General features: G+C 40.4%; 1 protein-coding gene across 1 annotated transcript in view; it reads left to right on the top strand.

Moving 5' to 3' along the window:
- Nucleotides 1–22,232, top strand: part of LOC124620075 (dynein axonemal heavy chain 1-like) — an 804,068-nt gene that overhangs the window by 413,841 nt on the left and 367,995 nt on the right. The window contains exon 27 of the mRNA XM_047146741.1: nucleotides 5,808–6,026. Within this exon, the coding sequence (XP_047002697.1) occupies nucleotides 5,808–6,026 (219 nt within the window). The remainder of the gene's footprint in view (nucleotides 1–5,807; nucleotides 6,027–22,232) is intronic.

The raw sequence follows: 22,232 nt of genomic DNA, 5'->3' as shown, positions 1-22,232 counted from the left end.
CTCACGCCCCACGTGTTGAGCAATTCGGCGGTACATCCACCCGGCCTCCCGCATGCCCACTATACGCCCTCGCTCAAAGTCCGTCAACTGCACATACGGTTCATGTCCACACTGTCGCGGCATGCTACCAGTGTTAAGGACTGCGATGGAGCTCCGTATGCCACGGCAAACTGGCTGACACTGATGGCGGCGGTGCATAAATGCTGCGCAGCTAGCGCCATTCGACGGCCAACACCGCGGTTCCTGGTGTGTCCGCTGTGCCGTGCGTGTGATCATTGCTTGTACAGCCCTCTCGCAGTGTCCGGAGCAAGTATGGTGGGTCTGACACACCGGTGTCAATGTGTTTTTTTTTCCATTTCCAGGAGTGTAGAAGCAAGATTATGCAAGGAGACTGTGGTGTGTGAAGAACAGTTTGGGTTCACGCCTGGAAGAGGAACGACTGATGCAATACATGCTTTAAGGCGGATAGTGGAGAGACATGGGGGGCTACTAGCCGATCTACATATGGCTTTCATTGATTTGGAGAAAGCATATGACAGAGTCCCAAGGGACAAAATATGGAGAAGCATGAGAGAGCAGTGTGTGCCAGAGAAGTATGTGAGGTTAGTGAAGGAAATGTACAGAGGAGCAATGACACAGGTGAGAAGTAGTGTGGGAATGACAAAGGAGTTTCCAGTAAAAGTAGGGTTACATCAAGGGTCTGCACTTAGTCCCTACCTCTTTGACCTGATTATGGGTGTGCTGGTGAAAGATGTGAAGAAGGAAGCACAGTGGAATATGATGTTTGTGGATGATGTGGTTCTTTGTGAGCAGAGCATCGACAGACTTGAGGAAAAGCTGGAGGACTGGAGGAAGGCACTAGAAGAAAGAGGGATGAAAATTAGCAGGACAAACTCAGAATATTTAGCACTGAAGGATGTGCAGATGAGGTCTTGCAAGATCCAGGATGATGAGCTGAAATCGATCTGCAAATTTAAATACCTGGGGTCGTACATACAGAAGGATGGAGGACTGGAAAGCGAGATACAACACCGAATAAATTGCGGTTGGAACAACTGGAGGAAAATGAGTGGTGTGCTGTGTGACAAGAAGGTGAGCATTGGGTTGAAAGGGAAAGTGTACATACAAGTCGGTGGTAAGGCCTGCTATGATATATGGGGCACATACATGGCCAATCACATTAGCCCAGGAAAGGAAGATATAAGCGGTTGAAGTGAGGATGCTGAGGTGGATGTGTGGGGTAACAAGGAAGAACAGAATTAGAAATGAATTTGTTAGAGGAGCTGTGAAAGTGTGACTCATGCGGAAAAAGATACAAGAGAGCAGACTAAGGTGGTACGGACACTTACAGAGAAAAGGGGAAGAGTATATCGGAAACAGAGTTGAAGATATAAAGACTGAAGGAGCGAGAAGGAGAGGAAGACCGAAGATGAGGTGGAAGGATAAGCTATCCGGGGACCTAAGGGAGAAAGGATGGAAGAAGAAAGAGGCAATGGATAGAGAACTATGGAGGAGAAGGATCCAGAAGAGCAACGCCGACCCTACGTGACGTGGGACAAGGCGACGATAAAGAAGAAGAAGAAGAAGAAGAATGAATAAAGTTCAGTTTTTCTGAAGAGTTCTTGTTTTCATGGTTACAAATAATACTATCCAGTATTAATTGCGAGGGGTTTTCTTAAATAGGAGGGGGGGGGGGGGGGGGGGGGGATCAGACTGTCAAACCGGCCGACTGGGAGCAGGAGAGGCACAACAGGTCATTTTAATTTTCATTGTTCTGAAATAGTTTAATGGCATCCATTACAAAATATACAGGTTTGGGTTCCACAGAGCAAAATACAGTGACGTGCAGTATAACAGTTTTGTTTGAAGATGCGTGGTACCTCACTGCACACTTAAGACCAAATGACGTGTCTTGCATATCCTCGAAGATATATCTTTTATGTATCAGACTCTTCAGAATGATGTGCACTACAAAATGAACTTATTTTTGAAAAGCCTTTTTTTTTTTTATTTTTGTCGTTCTGATACGCAGAGCAGGTCTCTATGTGACCCGTTTTTACATTTAGTGATTTTTGTTTCCTCTTCGTTTACTGCTCTCACATCAAATGAAAACAAGATGGATTTCTGTGACTGGGAGCTATCAAGTGAATTAAAATACATTCACATAATTACAGAAGGGCAAACTATGTTACTAGTTTCAGATTTTATTTTATTTCCACATTTCTGACGGTCAAGCATTAATCGCCTTGCAGAAAAATGAAGTTATTTTTGTCGGTTTGAAAAATAAATTTGGTTTTTATTAAACTTTCCTGCTGAGGCAGTCAATTTATTCGACACTATTGGCTAGTTTCAACTGTTCGCTGATCTTCAGGTGCACGTTTTCACCTTCTAGCACGTATGGCATTATGCCATAATAGAGAACCAAACATGAGATAATACAGTACTGGTACTCCAAGAAAATGTACATCCTGAAAACCACACTGAAAATTCTCTGCCTCGTGATGACTGGGTGTTGTGTGCTGTCCTTAGGTTAGTTAGGTTTAAGTAGTTCTAAGGGACTGATGACCATAGCTGTTAAGTCCCATAGTGCTCAGAGCCATTTGAACCATTTTTGAACCACACTGAAAAGCTTTATATCTGGTCGAGGTCTACATCATTGAGAATCTGGACATACAAATATTCACTGTAAGGCGAACTATGCATTTTAGTGTGGTTCTCGAAATTCCGATGCTGTTGGAGTATCCTCTGATGTCTTGTTTCTTTTATGACATAATGTAAGATCTTTTAATGTTTTACACGTACGTACATAATGGGCTTCCTACATCATCATAGCTGCGAAAGCGCGGTGACGTCTCTTATCTGCTGCTCTCTGACGACTTCTGAAATGAATCTATTTTTAACAGGTCACGGGAAAATATTGTGAATTGTTGTTCAGAAAGCATTATTTTCAAAGTAAATTTCCTTTTACACAGGATGAACTATGTGCGAGAATGTATGATGGATTTCTTAAATCACAGAGTGTTTGGTCTTTTTTAAAAATCAACTCTTTGTTGATGAGCCATTTAGAAGAATTTCGAGCTCAGAAGATCAGGGATTTATGTCGGTATTAAAAATTTTGCTGGCATATTTTTGTGGTGTATCTTAAAGTGTAACATGTGCTAAACAGATCAACATTATAAGTGAAAGCTTAGCTTCTCTTGTAGCTCATTAATCTTCGAGACAAATATTATATGCGAAAGCTTTGCTTCTCTTGTGTCAACACTATGTATATTAATTTAAACCATTAACTTTTCCTGTTGGTGGAATTCGAATTTATACTTTCGTAATGCGAAGATATGCAGCGTACATGTTGCTGCACATCAAAGATCTTTACAAAACATGTTTTTTCCCCCCTGAGTATCATTTTCTAAAGTGCTGGGAAATTCTACGCTGCTGTGTAAAACCATATCCTATCAAAGGATAAGTTTTACAGTCCTGAGGGAAAGTATACTGTCAATTAACATGGCAAAACCGTATTTTCACCCGGGAGAAAATGTGTTTTTAACCAGGAGATCCAGGAAAAATCCGGGAATTTTTTCTCCTTGTCTGTGTAAACGCCCTGTCCACCTATAAGGCCTCAGGTGTTCATATCTCATCCAGTGCAGGCATCAACAATTAGTCTTTCCATCTCACCCTGTGCAGTAAGTATCCCCTGGCATGGGGTTGTGGATGACTATTCCGTAACTCTCACCACTTCCTAAGTGTCACCAGTCCTTTTCCTTCATCCCTCCTCCTTTCCCTTATGTCCTTGCACCCAAAGAAGGGGTCACTGGTTACAAAAGCTCACACTTCACTTGCATGTTTTATGTGTGTTTCCTCTTGCTGCCACTTGGTGAGGTTTTTTAATTTGACCGTATAATATTTTAAACAGTGATTATTTTTGTTGATATAAAGTGTTGTTTAATGGTTATACTCTCTGTAAGGACATGTTGTCATTAGATTCAGGCCGTAGGAAAAAATGTGTAATTCAATTTCCAATTTTTCCCAGTAGCGGCTTCTCATCACTACTAACACCAGTATGAAAAAACATATCTTCAGTATCCATTAAATAAGCATGAAAAGGTTATAGAAGCTCCTAGTCCCAAAAAAAATTTAAATAAATAAAATAAAAAATAAAAATAAAAATAAAAAATCAGTAAAAGGCCAGTCCTGTTGTGTGCACCATTAATGTAATGCTGGACACTTAATATCAATTAGTGCACAGAATAATCTACTTTCAACTACTGAATAGTAGTGAAACGTTTTGTTTGCAGATTATGGTTTGCATTGGCATGAACATTGCAGAAGATAGTAAATTAGATGCTGTTTGGTAGGAGTATTGCAAATGACATAATTTTCATCATAGATTTCTCATTACTTACCAACCAGTTTTTTAAACAATTTATGTGCTATATTTCTGCACCTATATCTATATTATATGAATCATTACGGTGCACATTTCAGAGGATATATTTTATTTTGTTGTCTTTTAAGAGTTCTTCTCATCCCATCTTTATCTTCTCATCTTCAGAAAAGAGATGTCGAAGGCTGAAGAATATTTATAGATTCAGTCCTGGAAATGAATTCTAGGAGGTTTTCAGTTAGATTGTCTTGAAATATTTTGTGTCTTTCTTTGTATGTATATCAATATAATGGAAGGAAACATTCCACATGGGAAAAATTATATATAAAAACAAAGATGAGGTGACTTACCGAACAAAAGCGCTGGCAGGTCGATAGACACACAAACAAACACAAACATACACACAAAATTCAAGCTTTCGCAACAAACTGTTGCCTCATCAGGAAAGAGGGAAGGAGAGGGGAAGACGAAAGGAAGTGGGTTTTAAAGGAGAGGGTAAGGAGTCATTCCAATCCCGGGAGCGGAAAGACTTACCTTAGGGGGAAAAAAGGACAGGTATACACTCGCACACACACACATATCCATCCACACATACAGACACAAGCAGACATATTTCTGGATGGATGGAAATGGGCCATGCGACATAGACTGAGGCGAGTGGTTTTGATGAGTGGATTGGGTGAGGAGCAAAGGGAGGTATGGAGTGGGATGGAGACTGGAAATGGGAGGGAGATTTGGAGATAGGGAGTGAGATGGAGACTTGCAGTGGGAGGGGGGTTTGGGGAAGCATGCTGGCACCTGGGAGGCAAGCAGTAGGTTTGCAGTATAGGATTGTAGGCGGGAGAGGCAGCACAGAATAGGAATGTGAGACTCTGGCACTGCCATCTGTGAGTTTGTGGAGGGCACAACGACACTGCTATGGGGGGGGGGGGCCTTGGGAGGGGGTGAGTGTACAGAGGAAGGGGAGACACTGGACAAGAAGGTGTCAGTACAGAATGAGTGAAGTTGAGGTCAGGGGCAAGGTGGAGGTTTATGTGGTATATGGGATTAGTGGAGGTTGATTAAGTGAAGCAGATGTTACTCCCATAAACCATCAATGCAGTCCTTAATATGGAATTTTAGCTCCAATACCTATTGGACTAAAACAGGAAAAAAAAAAAATTTAACTGAAGATGGTACATTGCTAACAACAATGTTCCTAACCAAAATTGTGTAACATCTGTTTAATGCATCCCTGTACATTTTAGTCTTCAGAATTTTGCATCTTTGACTTTGTAACAGATAACTGAAGTAATTGCTGTGACACCTGCATTTATTTTCTTATTTTTGTAATGATTGAAGCATTGTTTATTATTTATAAATATTGTTAATAAAAAATATGTATTTGAATATTGTCTGTAGTCAGAAAATATTTTGTTCTGTATAGGTTCGAATGTTTGGAACAATTGTGTCATCATGGCTTGGCCGTTGTTCTACAGTGGACAAAAGTATGGAAACAGCGGTTGTATCAGCAACAATGGCAGTGTATAGTGCAATTGAATCAGAAATGAGGCCTACTCCTGATCGTACCCATTACACATTTAACCTTAGAGATTTAGCACGTGTTTTCCAGGGCCTTCTAATGCATGTACCAGGAGAAATTAAAGTAAGTTGACTGAGAATGCATAATACTTTCCTAAGTCCTACATCAAATTATCTCAAAACTCTTAGGTAGTATTGTGTTGCAGCCTTTGAGCTGCTAAACTCGGCAATAAATAAATTAAAGGCTCTAATAGAGTATTTGCAAACTGCCACCAGACAGTTAATTATAAATTCAGGTAATTTCTTTGCATTTATGCATACATTCTACTTAATATAACCATTTTCTAATTTTGTGAAGTTCCATATATGTGCCCAGAACCACTATTTATTTTTTGTTAATTGTGGTTATTTAATTCATGAAACCTGATAATTACATCAATGTCTTAATGCCTCAGCATCTATATTGAACTTTCTAACAGTGGAAAGTACAGGATGGAATAACAGCAATATGGAAACGATATATTACTACTCGCTACACAGAGGATACATTGAGTCATGAAGAGGCACAATTAAAAAGAATGTTGGAAATGTTGAGCTTTTGGACTGTGTCCTTCATCAGAAGTAGGAAATACACATACATTTACAAGGCACAGTTCACACATACACAGCCAATCTCTGGATGCTAAGGCCCAATTGTAGCTGTGCCTGAGATAAGCTGGGGGAGGTAGTGGGGGTACAGAAGAGACATAAGGTGAACAATGGTAGGGATAACAGGGTGGGAATGAGTAAAGATGTAAGTGGTGCATGTGGGAGCAGGTTGCAGGAATATGGTGGGGCAGGAGAAGGACAGTATCTACATGCGTTGGCAGGGTAGAAGGTGTGTGTAATACTGTAATGGGGGCAGGGAAGATGATAGATAGATAGAGGACAGGAACTAACAGAGATTGATGCCAGGAATGAAGGATATGTTGCAGGGAGAGATGTGCAGTTCAGAAATTCTGATGTTGGTGAGGAGAACACAAATGGTACAGGCCATGAGGTAGCCATTAAAGTGAAGCACATCACGTTAGACAGCGTACTTGGCAACTGGCTAGTCAAACTGCCTCACAGATAGTGTATTTGCTGCTGTTGGTAGTAGTTTATCTTGTAACAGAAGTTGCAGGTAGCGTGGGTAGTTGTTCTGCTTGACAAACAGAATAAATTAATAATTGGTTCCTTTTATCAATTCTCTGCAAAGATGATACAGTTGCTGAACATTTCAAAGAAATCTTGAGTCTCATTTCAAATAGGTACCGGTACCCCACTCATACAGTTATAAGTGGTGGTGAATTCAATCTACCCTCAAAATGCTAGTGAAAATGCATGTTTAAAGAAGGTGGTAAGCCCAAAGAATCGTCTGAAATTGTACTAAGTGTTTTCTTAAAAAATTATTAGTTCAGGAACCCATTCAATGCATAAATGATTGTGAAAACATACTTGATCATTCAGCAGCAAATAATCCTGAGCAAATAGGAAGCATCGAGATGGATACAGGGCTTAGTGACCACAAGGTCATTATAGCAAGACTTAATACTATACTTCCATATCCACCAAAAATAAAAGGAAAATATTTCTATTTAAAAGGAAAAGCACATAAGAATTTGCTTGATGTCTTCCTAAGAGACAGTCTCCACTCCTTCCAAACAAACTGTGTAAGCATACAGTCACAAAACTTGCAGACTTCAATCTTTCATCATCATTCTCTAGAATTACATCCAGTCATGGAGGGTCATGTATATTTGTTAAAATTGGTATTGATTATTGTAACATAAAACCCATTGAACTGTTAGCTGAAGAGAAAGCTTTTGAAGTATCTGCAGTTGAGCACTCTGCATTAAAATTAATAATCATCTGTGTATATAGGAGTCCTGATGTGAACTTAAATGATTTCTGTCATCAACTCTGCAGCTTTAAATACTATAAAAAACTTCAACAAAACAGTGATCATATGTGGAGATATCAATATAGATTTTCTAGAAATCTCAAAAGACCAGCAAGGCGTAATGGCCCTACTAGAAGCATATAACATAAAAGCCACCATAGATTCTCCTACAAGAGTTACACCAACAACTAGCTCAACAATTGATCAGATATTAATAAACACAAATGTTAATCACAATTTCTGTGCAGGGAATCTTAATACTTGCTTTAGTGATCACTATGCACAATTTATTGCTTTACACACCCCAAGTGAAACAAATGAGAAAGAGGAACTTGTAAAAGAAACAAGAAAATTCACCAACAAACAAATAAACGTTTTTATACAGAGACTAAGTGAAGAAACCTGGTACGAAGTGTATACTTGTGAAAATACCAACAAAAAGTTCGAAAAATTTATGGAAATCTTCATGTCATACTATGGAAAAAAAAAGGATTACACAATATAGCAAAGACACAGAACATGCCTCATGAATTTCATTTGTACCTGAAGAATTACAAGAGGATCCTCAAAAATGTTGTTTGTAAGGAAAGATAAAACACTGGCAAATGACAAATACATTGAAAATTCAAAAACCAAATCTAAAGCTATATGGGAAGTTATAAAGAATCAAACAAGTGAAACTAAACAGTATAAAAATATAAACTTATGATATGAAGGACAAATAATTTATTGCCCAACAAAAATTGCAGGGACCTTCCACAAATATTTTGCAAGCGTGGTGAACAGTTGGTGAGTGGACTGGAAGAACACAACAGAATATTTATTTATTCTTTGCCCATGGACTCCAGCTGAGCGTATTGGGTGTGTCATACAATAGGCTGTTAACATCAAACTTGATTTCATTATATATAAATGAAACAAATAATTAAACAGAAATAGTCTATAAGCATACAAAGGTATTACATGTTTCACTTTATATATACACACAAATCCAAACAACATACAGAAATGATAATTTTTAAAGGTACATTTCAGTAATTATATATTTAAACACATTCTTAGTATTCACCCAAACTGTATATACATTTCTCTGTGAGATATAGTTTCAAATGATGGTTAAAACATTTTAGGTCTGTTTCTTTTTTAATGATTTTGGGGAGTTTATTAAAAAACCTTTTGCCTGCTTCTTCAGGGACAGTCATAGACAGTTTTAGATTTCTGTTTATCGTGTAGTAATTTTCATTTCCTCTTGTACCGTGTTTGTGTACATCTTTATTTAGGAGGTGTCTATCGCTAGACCTTACCGCCATTATGCTTTGGTATATGTACAGTGAATATACTGTCATAATATTATAGTGTACAAAAGCTTCTCTACAGGTCTGTCTTGGTGGTATTTTTGCAATGCATCTCAGTGCCCTTTTCTGAATTGTGAATATTCTTTTGAAGTAGCTCACCTCCTTCATCCAATAATGTGAGGAACATGTCTACATCGTTCCTTTCACCCACAAATACTGAAGAAATTTTATCAGTTATAAAAACCTTCAAAACAGGGTACTCATGTGGAATTATTAAAAAATGCTGTCTTACGTTAGCTGAACCCGTGACACATTTGTGCAACAGCTCACTGGCATCAAGAGCCTTCCCTTCATGCTTAAAAACAGCAAAACAGAAACCACTGCTCAAAAAAGGAAATCCAGAATGTGTTTCAAATTATAGACCAATAGTCCTATTGCCTGTATTTTTAAAAAAAAATTAGAATTTTTTTTATAAGACATTGTCTGATTTCTTAAATAAAAATAAAATTCTCTCTCCCTCACAAATGGTTTCAGGGAAGGCTGTTCAACTGAAAGTGCAATATTTGAATTTCTTAATGAAATCTGTACTAAACTGGATACAAGTGAGTTTGTGACAGGCATATGTCTTGATTTATCCAAAGCTTTTGACGTCATTGACCATAATGCCCTGCTGCAGAAGCTTGTCCTTTTAGGAATTAGAGGTAAACCCAATGAGTGGCTCGGGACATACGTATGTGGTCACGAACAGGTGGTTGAAGTGCAATATACTGACCATAACAAAATCGGCTACTACTAGTCAGGATGTGAAAATGTGAAATATGGCGTCCCTCAAGGATCAGTATTAGGACCCATTCTGTTTCTCCTCTATGTCAATGATCTTATGTACAACAAGTATTGCCAAACTAGCCTCGAATTTGCAGATGATACAAGCTTCCTTATTAGTGGTAAAATAGGAGAAAAACTAGAAGACTCCACCACCCAAACAATGAACAGGGTAGAACTATGGTTCAGCTATAACAAGCTAATTATAAACAAAGAAAAGACAGTAGCACTGAACTTCTATAATCCAAAAGGAAGACACCACCCAAATAATACAAATAGAACTAAGGGACAGAGTTATTGAAAGTGTTGACAGCACAAAATTTCTGGGACTCTGGCTCCAGAACAACACAAAATGGGAGTTACACATTGAATATTTGCAAAGAAAATTAAGCAAAACCTGCTACCTGATGAGGATCATAAAAACTTGTTGCAGCAAAGCCAACCTGTTAAATGTATACTACTCCTATGTGCATTTTGTAATTAAATATGGCATAATCTTCTAGGGCAATGCAACAACAAATATTAAACTTTTCAGGATGCAAAAGAGAATATTAAGAATTATTGAAGGAATAAACAATACAAAATCATGCAGACCCATATTAAAAAAACTGTCAGTTCTTCCTTTTCCTTGCATTTTTATCTACGAAACATCAGTTTTCATCATTCTATATATTGATAGACACCCAGATATCTTATTAAAAAATGAAAATATATAGGCATACAATACAAGGCAAAAATCTGACCTTCATATGAAACAGGTGAGAACACATTGTGCCAAAAAGGCACTCTACATACTGGGATAAAGATTTACAATAATCTGCCTAACCGTATTAAATCAGTAGGTAAACTCAGTAGTTTTAAGGCTGAACTAAAGGCATACTTAATTAATCATTGCTTTTCCAATCTGACAGAATACCTACAAACCAAACAACGAAAATAAAGATGCATTATGAATATTCTACTTTGTATGTTGCCTCTAACGTTTGTTGTATAAATGATTCTTTGCGAAATTACTTCAATAACTAGTCCTTAGGAATGCAATACAAATGGTATTTTATCTTGTAAAGACCTAACCATGTCCAATATCCTTGTATATATTCTATACATGTAGGATTTGAAGGACTAATTAATAAGTACATCAGTTGTGGCCTAAATTTAAGGAAATAGTATTGACAGCAGTTGAGAGACTTATATAAAATAAACTATTAATAAATGGAACTGATCCTGCATGGTACTGAAAACGGTCAGAACACTATTACTTAAGCAACCAAAAAGCAAGCTTTGTTTAAAAGAATCCAAAATCTCCAAGACTGGCAATATTACACTGAAGCTCAAGACTGAGTACTGTATTCAGTGTGAGATGCTTTTGATAGCTTCCAGTTGCAAACTTTGTCTCAAAATCTGCAGAAATTCCAGAGAGCATCTGGTCATATGTAAAGTACAGCAGTTGTAGGACATAACCAATACTTTCAATGTAAAATACCAATGACAGTACCACTAAATTTGAGTTACTCAATATGGTCGTCAGATGTTCCTTAACCAGAGAAGACAAAGTAAACATTCCAAAATTTGGATAAAGAACAGCAGCCAACGTGAGTAACTTAGAAACAGATATCCTAGTGTAGTGAAGCAACTTACATCAATTGGTAAACACAAATCCCCTGGTCCAGATTGTACACGAGTTTGATTCTGTTGTGACTTGGCGAGACAGCCAAGTCACTATGAGAGGAAGCCGAAAGGCACGCGTTTAAGCTCACGCAGGCTGGCGTGAGGTCTGGAACAGTTAAAGGAGTTGAGTCTAGTAAAAAAAAAGTATGTAGCTTTGGGAATACTTAACTTTAATCCATAATTGGTAAATATCGGTCTGACGGTACATGCATCACAAGATAAATAGCAAATGATAATGGCGCCTTGCTAGGTCGTAGCAAATGACATAGCTGAAGGCTATGCTAACTATCGTCTCGGCAAATGAGAGCATAATTTGTCAGTGAACCATCGCTAGCAAAGTCGGCTGTACAACTGGGGCGAGTGCTAGTAAGTCTCTCTAGACCTGCCGTGTGGCGGCGCTCGGTCTGCAATCACTGATAGTGGCGACACGCGGGTCCGATATATACTACTGGACCGCAGCCGATTTAAAGGCTACCACCTAGCAAGTGTGGTGTCTGGCGGTGACACCACAGATTCCTTTCAGAGTATACTGATGCAATAGCTCCATCTTAGCAATCATATACAACCCTCTCCCTTAAAACCCACATCATTTCGTCTTTCCCTCTCCTTCCCTCTTTCCTGATGAAGCAACCTTGCATAGCAAAAGCTTGAAATTTGTATTTGTGTTTGTGTGTTTTTTTATTGTGTATCAACATACCAGCACTTTCTCGTTTGGTAAGTTACAGCATCTTTGTTTTTTTATATATATATATTTTTCCCACGTGGAATGTTTCCCCCTATTATATTCATATCATTGATTTGAACCCAACAATTATGTTTGTTATTGTCACTGTTGCATTTTGAAATCTTTTATGTCATCTTACTTTCTCTTTTTGTTTGTGCAAGTAGTTTCACTTTGTATTCACCTTCCCTTTTTACCGTAATCTATCATACAATTTTATGCTGCCTATATATGCTCTATAATACATAACTTACTTCCAAACCATAACCAAAAAATTTTTTTACCGCTTTCAACACTATCGTTGCTATAAAATCCACTGTTCCCAGTTTACAGACTTTTCTTGTGTAACCTCGTGAATACTATTTCACAACTTCAGTACCTTTCACCTATTAAACAACCATTTCGGCTAGTTCTAACAACTTTTGCTTTATTTCCATTCCCGTTTTACCCACATCACTGATCATTTTTTAGCAGCTTCCCACAGGTTTTAACGTTATTATTTCTTCGTCAGACAATTGTTAGCCTCATTTTCATAATCTGCCACCACATAACCAGTCCTTTTAATACATTTACACGCAGTTTTTTCGAAAATGTCCCGAATTTCTCCGCCCTTTAACGTGTTTTGGAGGTTAATACAACTACCTAACCTTTGTGCACATCGTTGTTTACCAACCTAAGTTCACCACAGGATCAACATAGCTCAGCTTTAACCAACACTTTTTCGACTTTTTTCACACCAGAACTCCAGTTGCTTTCTAGTTCACTTTTATCTCTCCCCATATATTTTTATTTTCATTTTAGCCTCATGTTACACTTTCCACCGTCTAAATACCATGTCAGCCTCACAACGACCCCATTAAGTTTTATTTACATTCCCTCTGCAAACATGCCTTCGCCCTAGCCAGATTTCGCTCCCATATTTTATTTACTCAGGCTTGTCTGACATTTGGCATTACCCCCAAAGGCCTCACACTTAAACTTCCCATCTCTGGCTGTAACCCTTCTTTCCATCAGCCCTATACTAGTTCCAAACTGAACAATCCACAGCCCTCACCTGCCTAATCCTTCACCTATACATCAATTCACCCAACGTACACACCCGTCAACTCCTATCCCTAATCAACGTCCTCAATCTTTCCTCTCCCACATCCACACCGACTGTTCAGAGCATCCTCCTACAGGCCAACTGCAAATTAGAACAGCATATCACCCTCCACCTCAAAAAACTTTCCAATCTCCTGGTTTCCCACCTCCAGAAAGGCAACTCTTTCACCCTCCACAACCTTTCCAACAAAGCTCAATCTGCTCTTATTGCACACAGACCCAGTCTCTCCCATCTACTCAATCTCCCACTTCCAGCTCCATTCCCCCCAAAACCTCAAAATTCTAATCAACACAATCTGGAACCACAACACCCCAATTCAGTAGTTAACCTTTCCTCCAAACCTCTCTCCCAATCCGAAACCTCTGTCTTATCCAAAGGCCTCACCTTCAGCCCTACTCCCAGATTCAACCAAACAGCCGTCGTCAAAGATTTACTGTCCTACACTCGTAGTCTCTGCTGGAAATATCATTTTGCCACGAAGAAAAATAATCCTAATCCTACTCCTAATGGTCCAACTCCCCAAGACACTATCCAAATTGAACCCTGCCTGGAACAGTTCCATCCTCCATCACAGCGGGACCCACCTCCTCTTCCTCAAAATCACCCTCTCCAAACCTTCCAGGAATTACTCACTTCCAGCCTTGCCTCTCAATCTTTCTTGAAAAACCTTAATCCTCCTCCCAACATCACCACACCTGAAGCCCAGGCTATCTGTGATCTGGAGGCTGACTGACCCATCGTCATTCCTCCGGCTGACAAGGGTTCCACAAGTGTGGTACTTGATCGTCGGGAGTATGTGACTGAGGGACTGCATTGGCTTTCAGACAACACTACATACAAAGTTTGCCAAGGTAAATCCATTCCTGATGTCCAGGCAGAGCTTCAAGGAATCCTCAGAAACTTAAGCCCCCTACAAAGCCTTTCACCTGACTCCATCAACCTCCTGACCCCACCGACACCCCACACTCCTACCTTCTACCTACTTCCTAAAATTCACAAACCCCATCATCCTGGCCGCCCCATTGTAGCTGTTTACCAAGCCCCCACAGAATGTATCTCGGCCTACATAGGTCAACACCTTCAACCCATTACATGCAGTCTCCCATCCTTCATCAAAGACACCAACCACTTTCTCGAACGCCTGGAATTCTTACCCAATCTGTTACCCCGGAAACCATCCTTGTAACTATTGATGCCACTTCCTTATACACAAGTATGTCGCACGTCCAGGGCCTCGCTGTGATGGAGCACTTCCTTCCATGCCGATCACCTGCTACCCTACCTAAAACCTCTTTCCTCATTACCTTAGCTAGCTTCACCCCAACCCTCAACCTCTTCACTTTTGAAGGCCAGACATACCAACAATTAAAGGGAACAGCCATGGTTACCAGGATGGCCCCCTCATATGCCAAAGAATTTATGGGTCGCTTAGAGGAAGCCTTCTTGGTTACCCAAGCCTGCCAACCCCAAAGTTTGGTACAGATTTATTGATGACATCTTCATGATCTGGACTCACAGTGAAGAAGGACTCCATAGTTTCCTCTCCAACCTCAACTCCTTTGGTTCCTGGTCCTACTCCAAATCTCATGCCACTTTCGTCGACGTTGACCTCCATCTGTCCAATGGCCAGCTTCACACATCTGTCCACATCAAACCCACCAACAAGCAACAGTACCTCCATTATGACAGCTGCCACCCATTCCATATGAAACGGTCCCATCCCTACTGCTTAGGTCTTCGTGGCAAACGAATCTGCTCCAGTCCTGAATCCCTGGACCGTTACACCAATAACCTGAAAACAGCTTTCGCATCGTGCAACTACCCTCCCGACCTGGTACAGAAGCAAATAACCAGAGCCACTTCCTCATCCCCTCAAACCCAGAACCTCGCACAGAAGAACCCCAAAAGTGCTCCACTTGTGACAGGATACTTTCCAGGACTTGATCAGACTCTTAATGTGGCTCTCCAGCAGGGATACGACTTCCTCAAATCCTGCCCTGAAAGGAGATTCATCCTTCATGAAATCCTCCCCACTCCACCAAGAGTGTCTTTCCACCATCCACCTAACCCTCGTAACCTCTTGGTTCATCCCTATGAAATCCCCAAACCACCTTCCCTACCCTCTGGCTCCTACCCTTGTAACTGCCCCCAGTGTAAAACCCGTCCCATGCACCCTCCCACCACCACGACCACCTACTCCAGTCCTGTAACCCAGAAGGTGTATATGATCAAAGGCAGAGCCACGTGTGAAAGCACCCATGTGATTTACCAAGTGACATGCCTACACTGTGAAGCCTTCTATGTGGGAATGACCAGCAACAAACTGTCCATTCGCACGAACGAACACAGTCAGACAGTGTTTGTTGGTAATGAGGATCACCCTGTGGCTAAACATGCCTTGGTACACGGCCAGCAGAACTTGGCACAGTGTTACACCATCTGGGTTATCTGGATACTTCCCACTGACACCAACCAATCAGAACTCCAGAGATGGGAACTTGCCCTTCAATATATCCTCTCTTCCCGTTACCCACCAGGCCTCAACCTCCGCTAATTTGAAGTCGCCACCACTCGTACCTCACCTGTCATTCAACAACATCTTTGCCTCTGTGCTTCCGCCTCTACTGACATCTCTGCCCAACCTCTTTGCATTTACATATGTCTGCCTGTGTCTGTATATGTGCGGATGGATATGTGTGTGTGTGCGTGCGAGAGTATACCTGTCCTTTTTTCCCCCTAAGGTAAGTCTTTTCGCTCCTGGGATTGGAATGACTCCTTACCCTCTCCCTTAAAGCCCACATCCTTTCGTCCTTCCCTCTCCTTCCCTCTTTCCTAATGAAGCAACCGTCGGTTGTGAAAGCTTGAATTTTGTGTGTGTGTTTGTGTTTGTTTGTGTGTCTATCAACATACCAAAGCTTTCGTGTGTGTGCACGAGTGTATACCTGTCCTTTTTTCCCCCTAAGGTAAGTCTTTCCACTCCCGAGATTGGAATGACTCCTTACCCTCTCCCTTAAAACCCACATCCTTTCGTCTTTCCCTCTCCTTCCCTCTTTCCTGGTGAAGCATCCGTGGGTTGTGAAAGCTTGAATTTTGTGTGTGTGTTTGTGTTTGTTTGTGTGTGTATCAACATGCCAACGCTTTCGTTTGGTAAGTTACATCATCTTTGTTAGAGGGAAACTTAACTGTAACTTACCAAACGAAAGTGTTGGTACGTTGATAGAGACAATAACAAACACAAACACACACACACACACACACAAATTTCGAGCTTTCGCAACCCACGGTTGCTTCATCAGGAAAGAGGGAAGGAGAGGGAAAGACCCCTCTTTCCTGATGAAGCAACCGTGGGTTGCGAAAGCTCGAAATTTGTGTGTGTGTTTGTGTTTGTTATTGTCTCTATCAACGTACCAATGCTTTTGTTTGATAAGTTACAGAATCTTTGTTTATAGTGAGAGAGAGAGAGAGAGAGAGAGAGAGAGAGAGAGAGAGAGAGAGAGAGAATCTGAACTAACTTAATTTAATCCTTAAACATATCCAAAGGGCCTCAAAAACAACACCTGGGGAATAAGGCAGTATTGTGAAATTATTGAAGCCCATAGGAGCAATAGAGTTGAGGAACATACAGAAATCGTCGTGGATATTTGGCAAGCACAAAATCTCCCAGGATGCTGGAAGTGTCTGCTCATCCACCCTCTCCACAAGAAGGTGACAGGGCATACCTGGTAAATAACCACAGAAAGATCTCTCCTTCAAGTCATATATGAATTATTTTCAGCAAGTTTACTTTTGAAAACACAAGCATAGCTCGAACATAAGACCAGCATACGACCAGCTAATAGCAAGCCTGCTTTCAACCATGGCGCTTACGCATAGTACTTGAAGACGGCATATGACTTTGTTGTTAGACAATCCCTTTTTGATATTGTAAAAGGACAGTGACTAGACTCAGAGAGTAAGCCTAAGATATACGAGGGTTGCCCAGTAAATAATGCCCCATATTTTTTTTCTCCAGAAGTATTTATTCCACAACAATCAAATTTACATATGTGAAAGACTGATGTTTTGTCTACTTGCTTTATTTTTCCACATAATCTCCTTCAAGTTCGACGGCCTTTTTCCAGCGAGACACAAGAGCGTGTATTCCCTGCCGGTAAAAATCTGTACTCTGCCTACGGAGCCAGGTTGTCACTTCGTGAATCACTTCTTCGTCATCGGCAAAACGTCTTCCACGAATGAAATTCTTCATTGGCCCAAACAAGTGAAAGTCTGAAGGAGCTAAATCGGGGCTGTAGGGTGGATGGGGTAACACTATCCAACCCACTTTCACGATGTGTTCACAAGTCCTCAAACTTGTGTGAGGACGAGCGTTATCATGCTGAATCAAAACATCCTGTGGGTTAACATGACGCCCAAGGCGCCGGAAGCGCTGCTTAAGTTTGTCTAATGTTTTGACATAAGCCTCTGTCGAGTCGTAATGCGTCGATCCCGTCGAATGAGAACATCAGCCCGCTGCAACATGTCAGGCGTGACAGCCGTGGGAGGCCTTCCCGACCGCGGCAAATCTCGGAGCTCCGCAGCACCGCCCTCTAATGCTTTCACCCTCTGTGCCCAGCGACCAACAGTACTCCTATCGACTGCAGATGTTCCGTAGACTTTGCACAAGCGTTTATGAATATTGTCCACGGTTTCTTCCTCTGCTACGAGAAATTCGATCACTGCACGTTGTTTATGACGGATGTCACCTGCAGACGCCATTTTAGAACATTCCTACACCACCGCTCTCTGTCGGAGGAAATTGAAACTTTGCGTACACACGCGGGAAACTTCAAATAACTCGCACCTAAAGTGTCACATTTCTAATATTTTTTATTTCGGAGAAAAAAAATATGGGGCATTATTTACTGGGCAACCCTCATAATTTAAGTAACTGATTATTGGTTATGGAAGCAAAGTCAGTCGAATATCTTGCAATAGACTCTGTGATTCTAACCTAACTTGATACCATGTAAATTATGTTTTTGTTATGCATAAGAAACATTACTAACATCAACACAGCATTGCTGACTGCTGATTCTGTAGATATCAAACAAACCCTCTGAAACTGTATTTTCAGATGCCTGTAAGAAACTCATATTTTGAATGTTGAAACCATGTAAGTCCAGTACCCCATATTTTGCTACCATTAATTGAGTATAACAATAAAAGATCATGTTAGTATAATAAGCGTTAAGTCCCATAGTGCTCAGAGCCAATTGAACCATTTGCTCAGTATAATAAGCTTCATGGAGGAGATACTATTTCGGCTGATTACAGAATTGTATTGATTATAGGCAAAGCAAACAGCCATGGAATATCAAAACCCAATTAAATGGTGTTTTCAAACACACTCATTTTCAGAAAAAACAGAACATGTACATTAGTACAGGACATGTACATTAGTATGTTTTGAAGAAATGATTAGCCTTTAAACCATGTTGGCCTGTGGCTTAAGGTAAACATCAATATCGCAGCATAACACCACCTACCAGTGAAACGTGCCTACGTCTCTTGTTGTTACTGAAGGTAATGGATCAGTGTGACTTGTGCAGATGTGCATGATACCTTGAAGATGTATTCACGAACTGTACCTTCAAATCAGTGAGTCTGAAAGAGAGCACATTATTGGCATGAGAGAATGTGGTGCATCCATCAGGGAAATTGCTGCTCATGTGGGATGAAAAGTTTCAGCACTTCAACAGGTGTGTGCAGAATGGTTCCTGGAAGGCCATGGAACACGAGGAGATGGGTCAGGTTGAGCAGCCAGACCATCCCGTGAGAAGATTGACATCTCATACAAAAGGCATTGCAGGACAGATCTGTGTCAGCCTTGGCTCTGGCACAACAGTGGAACAGATTTAACACTATCAAAGCTGACAGTCAGTTGACATTTATTACAGCATGGATTACGTGGACGTCGCCCACTTTTCTGCCTACCTTTGACAAATGTGCAGAAACATGCTAGATGACAACAGTGTATGGAACAATGTCACGGGGGACAGGAATGGCATCAGATAGTGTTTTTGATTGAATTCAGGTTCTATTTGTTTGAAAACAATGGACACATTTTGGTTCGCCACAGACATGGGGAGCAGCATCACATTGACTGCATTCACATAAGATATACAGTACCAACTCCAGGCCTTATGGCTCCAACCCCATTGTGTAACTCGTAGCTATACCCTTTCTGTACAGCACCCCAGATGCTGTTTTTCACCAAGGCAATGCGTGATCACATGTTACTGCATGAACATATGCCTTCTTTGTGTCACAGGATGTCAGCCTTTTGCCCTGGCCCACCAGACTTATGATCAATGGGAAATATGTGGGATCTGGTGAAATGGATGGGTAGATCACATAACTAATGAGGAGGTATTGAATAGAATTGGGGAGAAGAGAAATTTGTGGCACAACTTGACTAGAATAAGCGATCAGTTGGTAGGACATATTCTGAGGCATCAAGGGATCACCAATTTAGTATTTGAGGGCAGCGCGGAGGGTAAAAATCATAGAGGGACACCAAAAGATGAATACACTAAACAGATTCAGAAGGATGTAGGTTGTAGTAGGTACTGGGAGATGAAGAACCTTGCACAGGATAGAGTAGCATGGAGAGCTGCATCAAACCAGTCTCTGGACTGAAGACCACAACAACACATGGTGAAATGATGGGTGCAGCGCTGTGACTCAATGCCAACCACCACAGATGAACTTTGGAACACGACATGCCCTGTACCTACTAGGCAACAGGACACATCCTGAACTGTGGTGACTGGAATGCTAATAATTTCTGCAGAACATACTAATGTATATGCCCTGTGAATGTGAATGCCCTACCTCTAGTTGTTCAAGCTTCACACAATGCCGTAAATATACCACAAAGGAAAATCTGCTGTGATTATAATTGATATATCTCATCCATAAAAACATATGCATTTTGAATCAAGAGATATATTTTACATCATAATTGATGTTTCAAACATGCTACATAATGTTTAGTTTGAATTATTTGTTTATTCTTTTGGTCTGACAAATACCATTTTCCATAGAGCGTTTCTCTCACAATGATACCACAGCAGTAATGGAGTTGACATACTTGGAAAAATGCAACATTTTCATTTCCCTTAGAAATTTTCATTCACTAAGATCCTAGATTTTTGTTGGTTACTAACGCCAGTTGCCTATAATAACAATAAAGCACTCCGTCTTCAGACCACAAGGGGCCCATCGGGACCATCCAACCACTGTGTCATCCTCAGCTGAGGACGCAGATAGGAGAGGTGTGTGGTCAGCACACCACACTTCTGGTCATTATGATGGTTTTCTTTGACCGGAGGCACTACTATTCGGTCAAGTAGCTCCTCAATGGGCATCACAAGGTTGAGTGCACCCCGAAAAATGGAAACAGTGCATGGCAGCCGAGAAGGTCACCCATCCAAGTGCCGGCCACGCCCGACTGCTTGTAACTCCGGTGCACTGACAGGAACCGCTATACTAACAATAAACAGTAAAATATTTTCAGTCTAACTTCCCCTTGTGTCCAAATTTGTTTTCCAAATTGCACAAAAGTTTCCCAAATGACAGTAATTGAAATCTATTTATCTTGAACTAATCAAAACAGCAGTAGTACAACTTAGCATACTATAATTCAAGTAATCCAGATTTTAAAAAAGTTCAAAAAGAGCATGAAGATTTTCTCATTTCCCACTTTGCTTCACATAAACATAAACACACTTACACCTATGTTTACACTCTCCAAACCATTATGAACTGCATACCAGAGGATATATCCCATTGTACCAGTTACTCAGGTTTCTTCCTGTTACATTCAAGTATGGAGTGCAAGAAGAATCGTTGTTTAAATGCCTCTGTGTGTGCTTTAATTAATCTAATCTTGTCCTCAAGATCGCTATGTGAGTGATACATAGTGGGAATAGTATGTACCTAGAGTCATAATTTAAAGTCTGTTCTTGAAACTTTGTAAGTAGCATTTCTCTCTTCGAGGGTCTGCCAGTTCAGTATCTGCAGCTTCTCCGTGACCCTCTCCAAAGGATCAAACAAACCTGTCACTATTCTTGCTGCCCTTCTCTGTATACATCCAATACCCCATATTACTCCCATTTGATATGGCTCTCACACACTTGAGCAATATTCTAGAATGGGTCATATGAGTGATTTGTAAACAATCTCCTTTGTAGAATAATTGCATTTTCCAGTGTTTTACCAATAACACACCTTACCCACAAGTGAGCCTGTGTGATCATTCCATTTCATGTCCCTACAAAGTGTTACACCAAGGTATTTGTATGAGTTGGCCAATTCCTACTGCAACTCATTGATATTATAGTCATAGAATACTACATTTTTTCGGTTTGTGAGATGCACAATTTTAAATTTCTGTTTAAAGCAAGTTCCCAATCTTTGCATCACTTTGAAATCTTATTAATGTATGATTGACATGGTGTATACGACCTAGGACAACCGGGAGATCCGGGAAAAACCCGGGATTTTTTTCATCCGGGAGAAAACCGGGAAAAACCCGGGATTTTTTTAGGACTCCGGGAATTTTTCATTGTTTTAGTTTCAATTTAAATTTTTGTAATATTGACTGGTAAGAACCGATACTCTAACAAAGGATATTATTGTATCCCACTACTGCTGAATATAACTTCAACAATAAAACATAAACGAGAGAAAAGAACGAAAATAACTTAATTACAAAGTAAATGCGCCATATGCAAAAACGACACACAGTGCTCATG

Source organism: Schistocerca americana, chromosome 6 (assembly GCF_021461395.2).
Source record: "Schistocerca americana isolate TAMUIC-IGC-003095 chromosome 6, iqSchAmer2.1, whole genome shotgun sequence".
NCBI lineage: Eukaryota > Metazoa > Arthropoda > Insecta > Orthoptera > Acrididae > Schistocerca > Schistocerca americana.
Note: the sequence above shows the minus strand (reverse complement) of the source record. Positions and strands in the feature narration are given on the sequence as shown.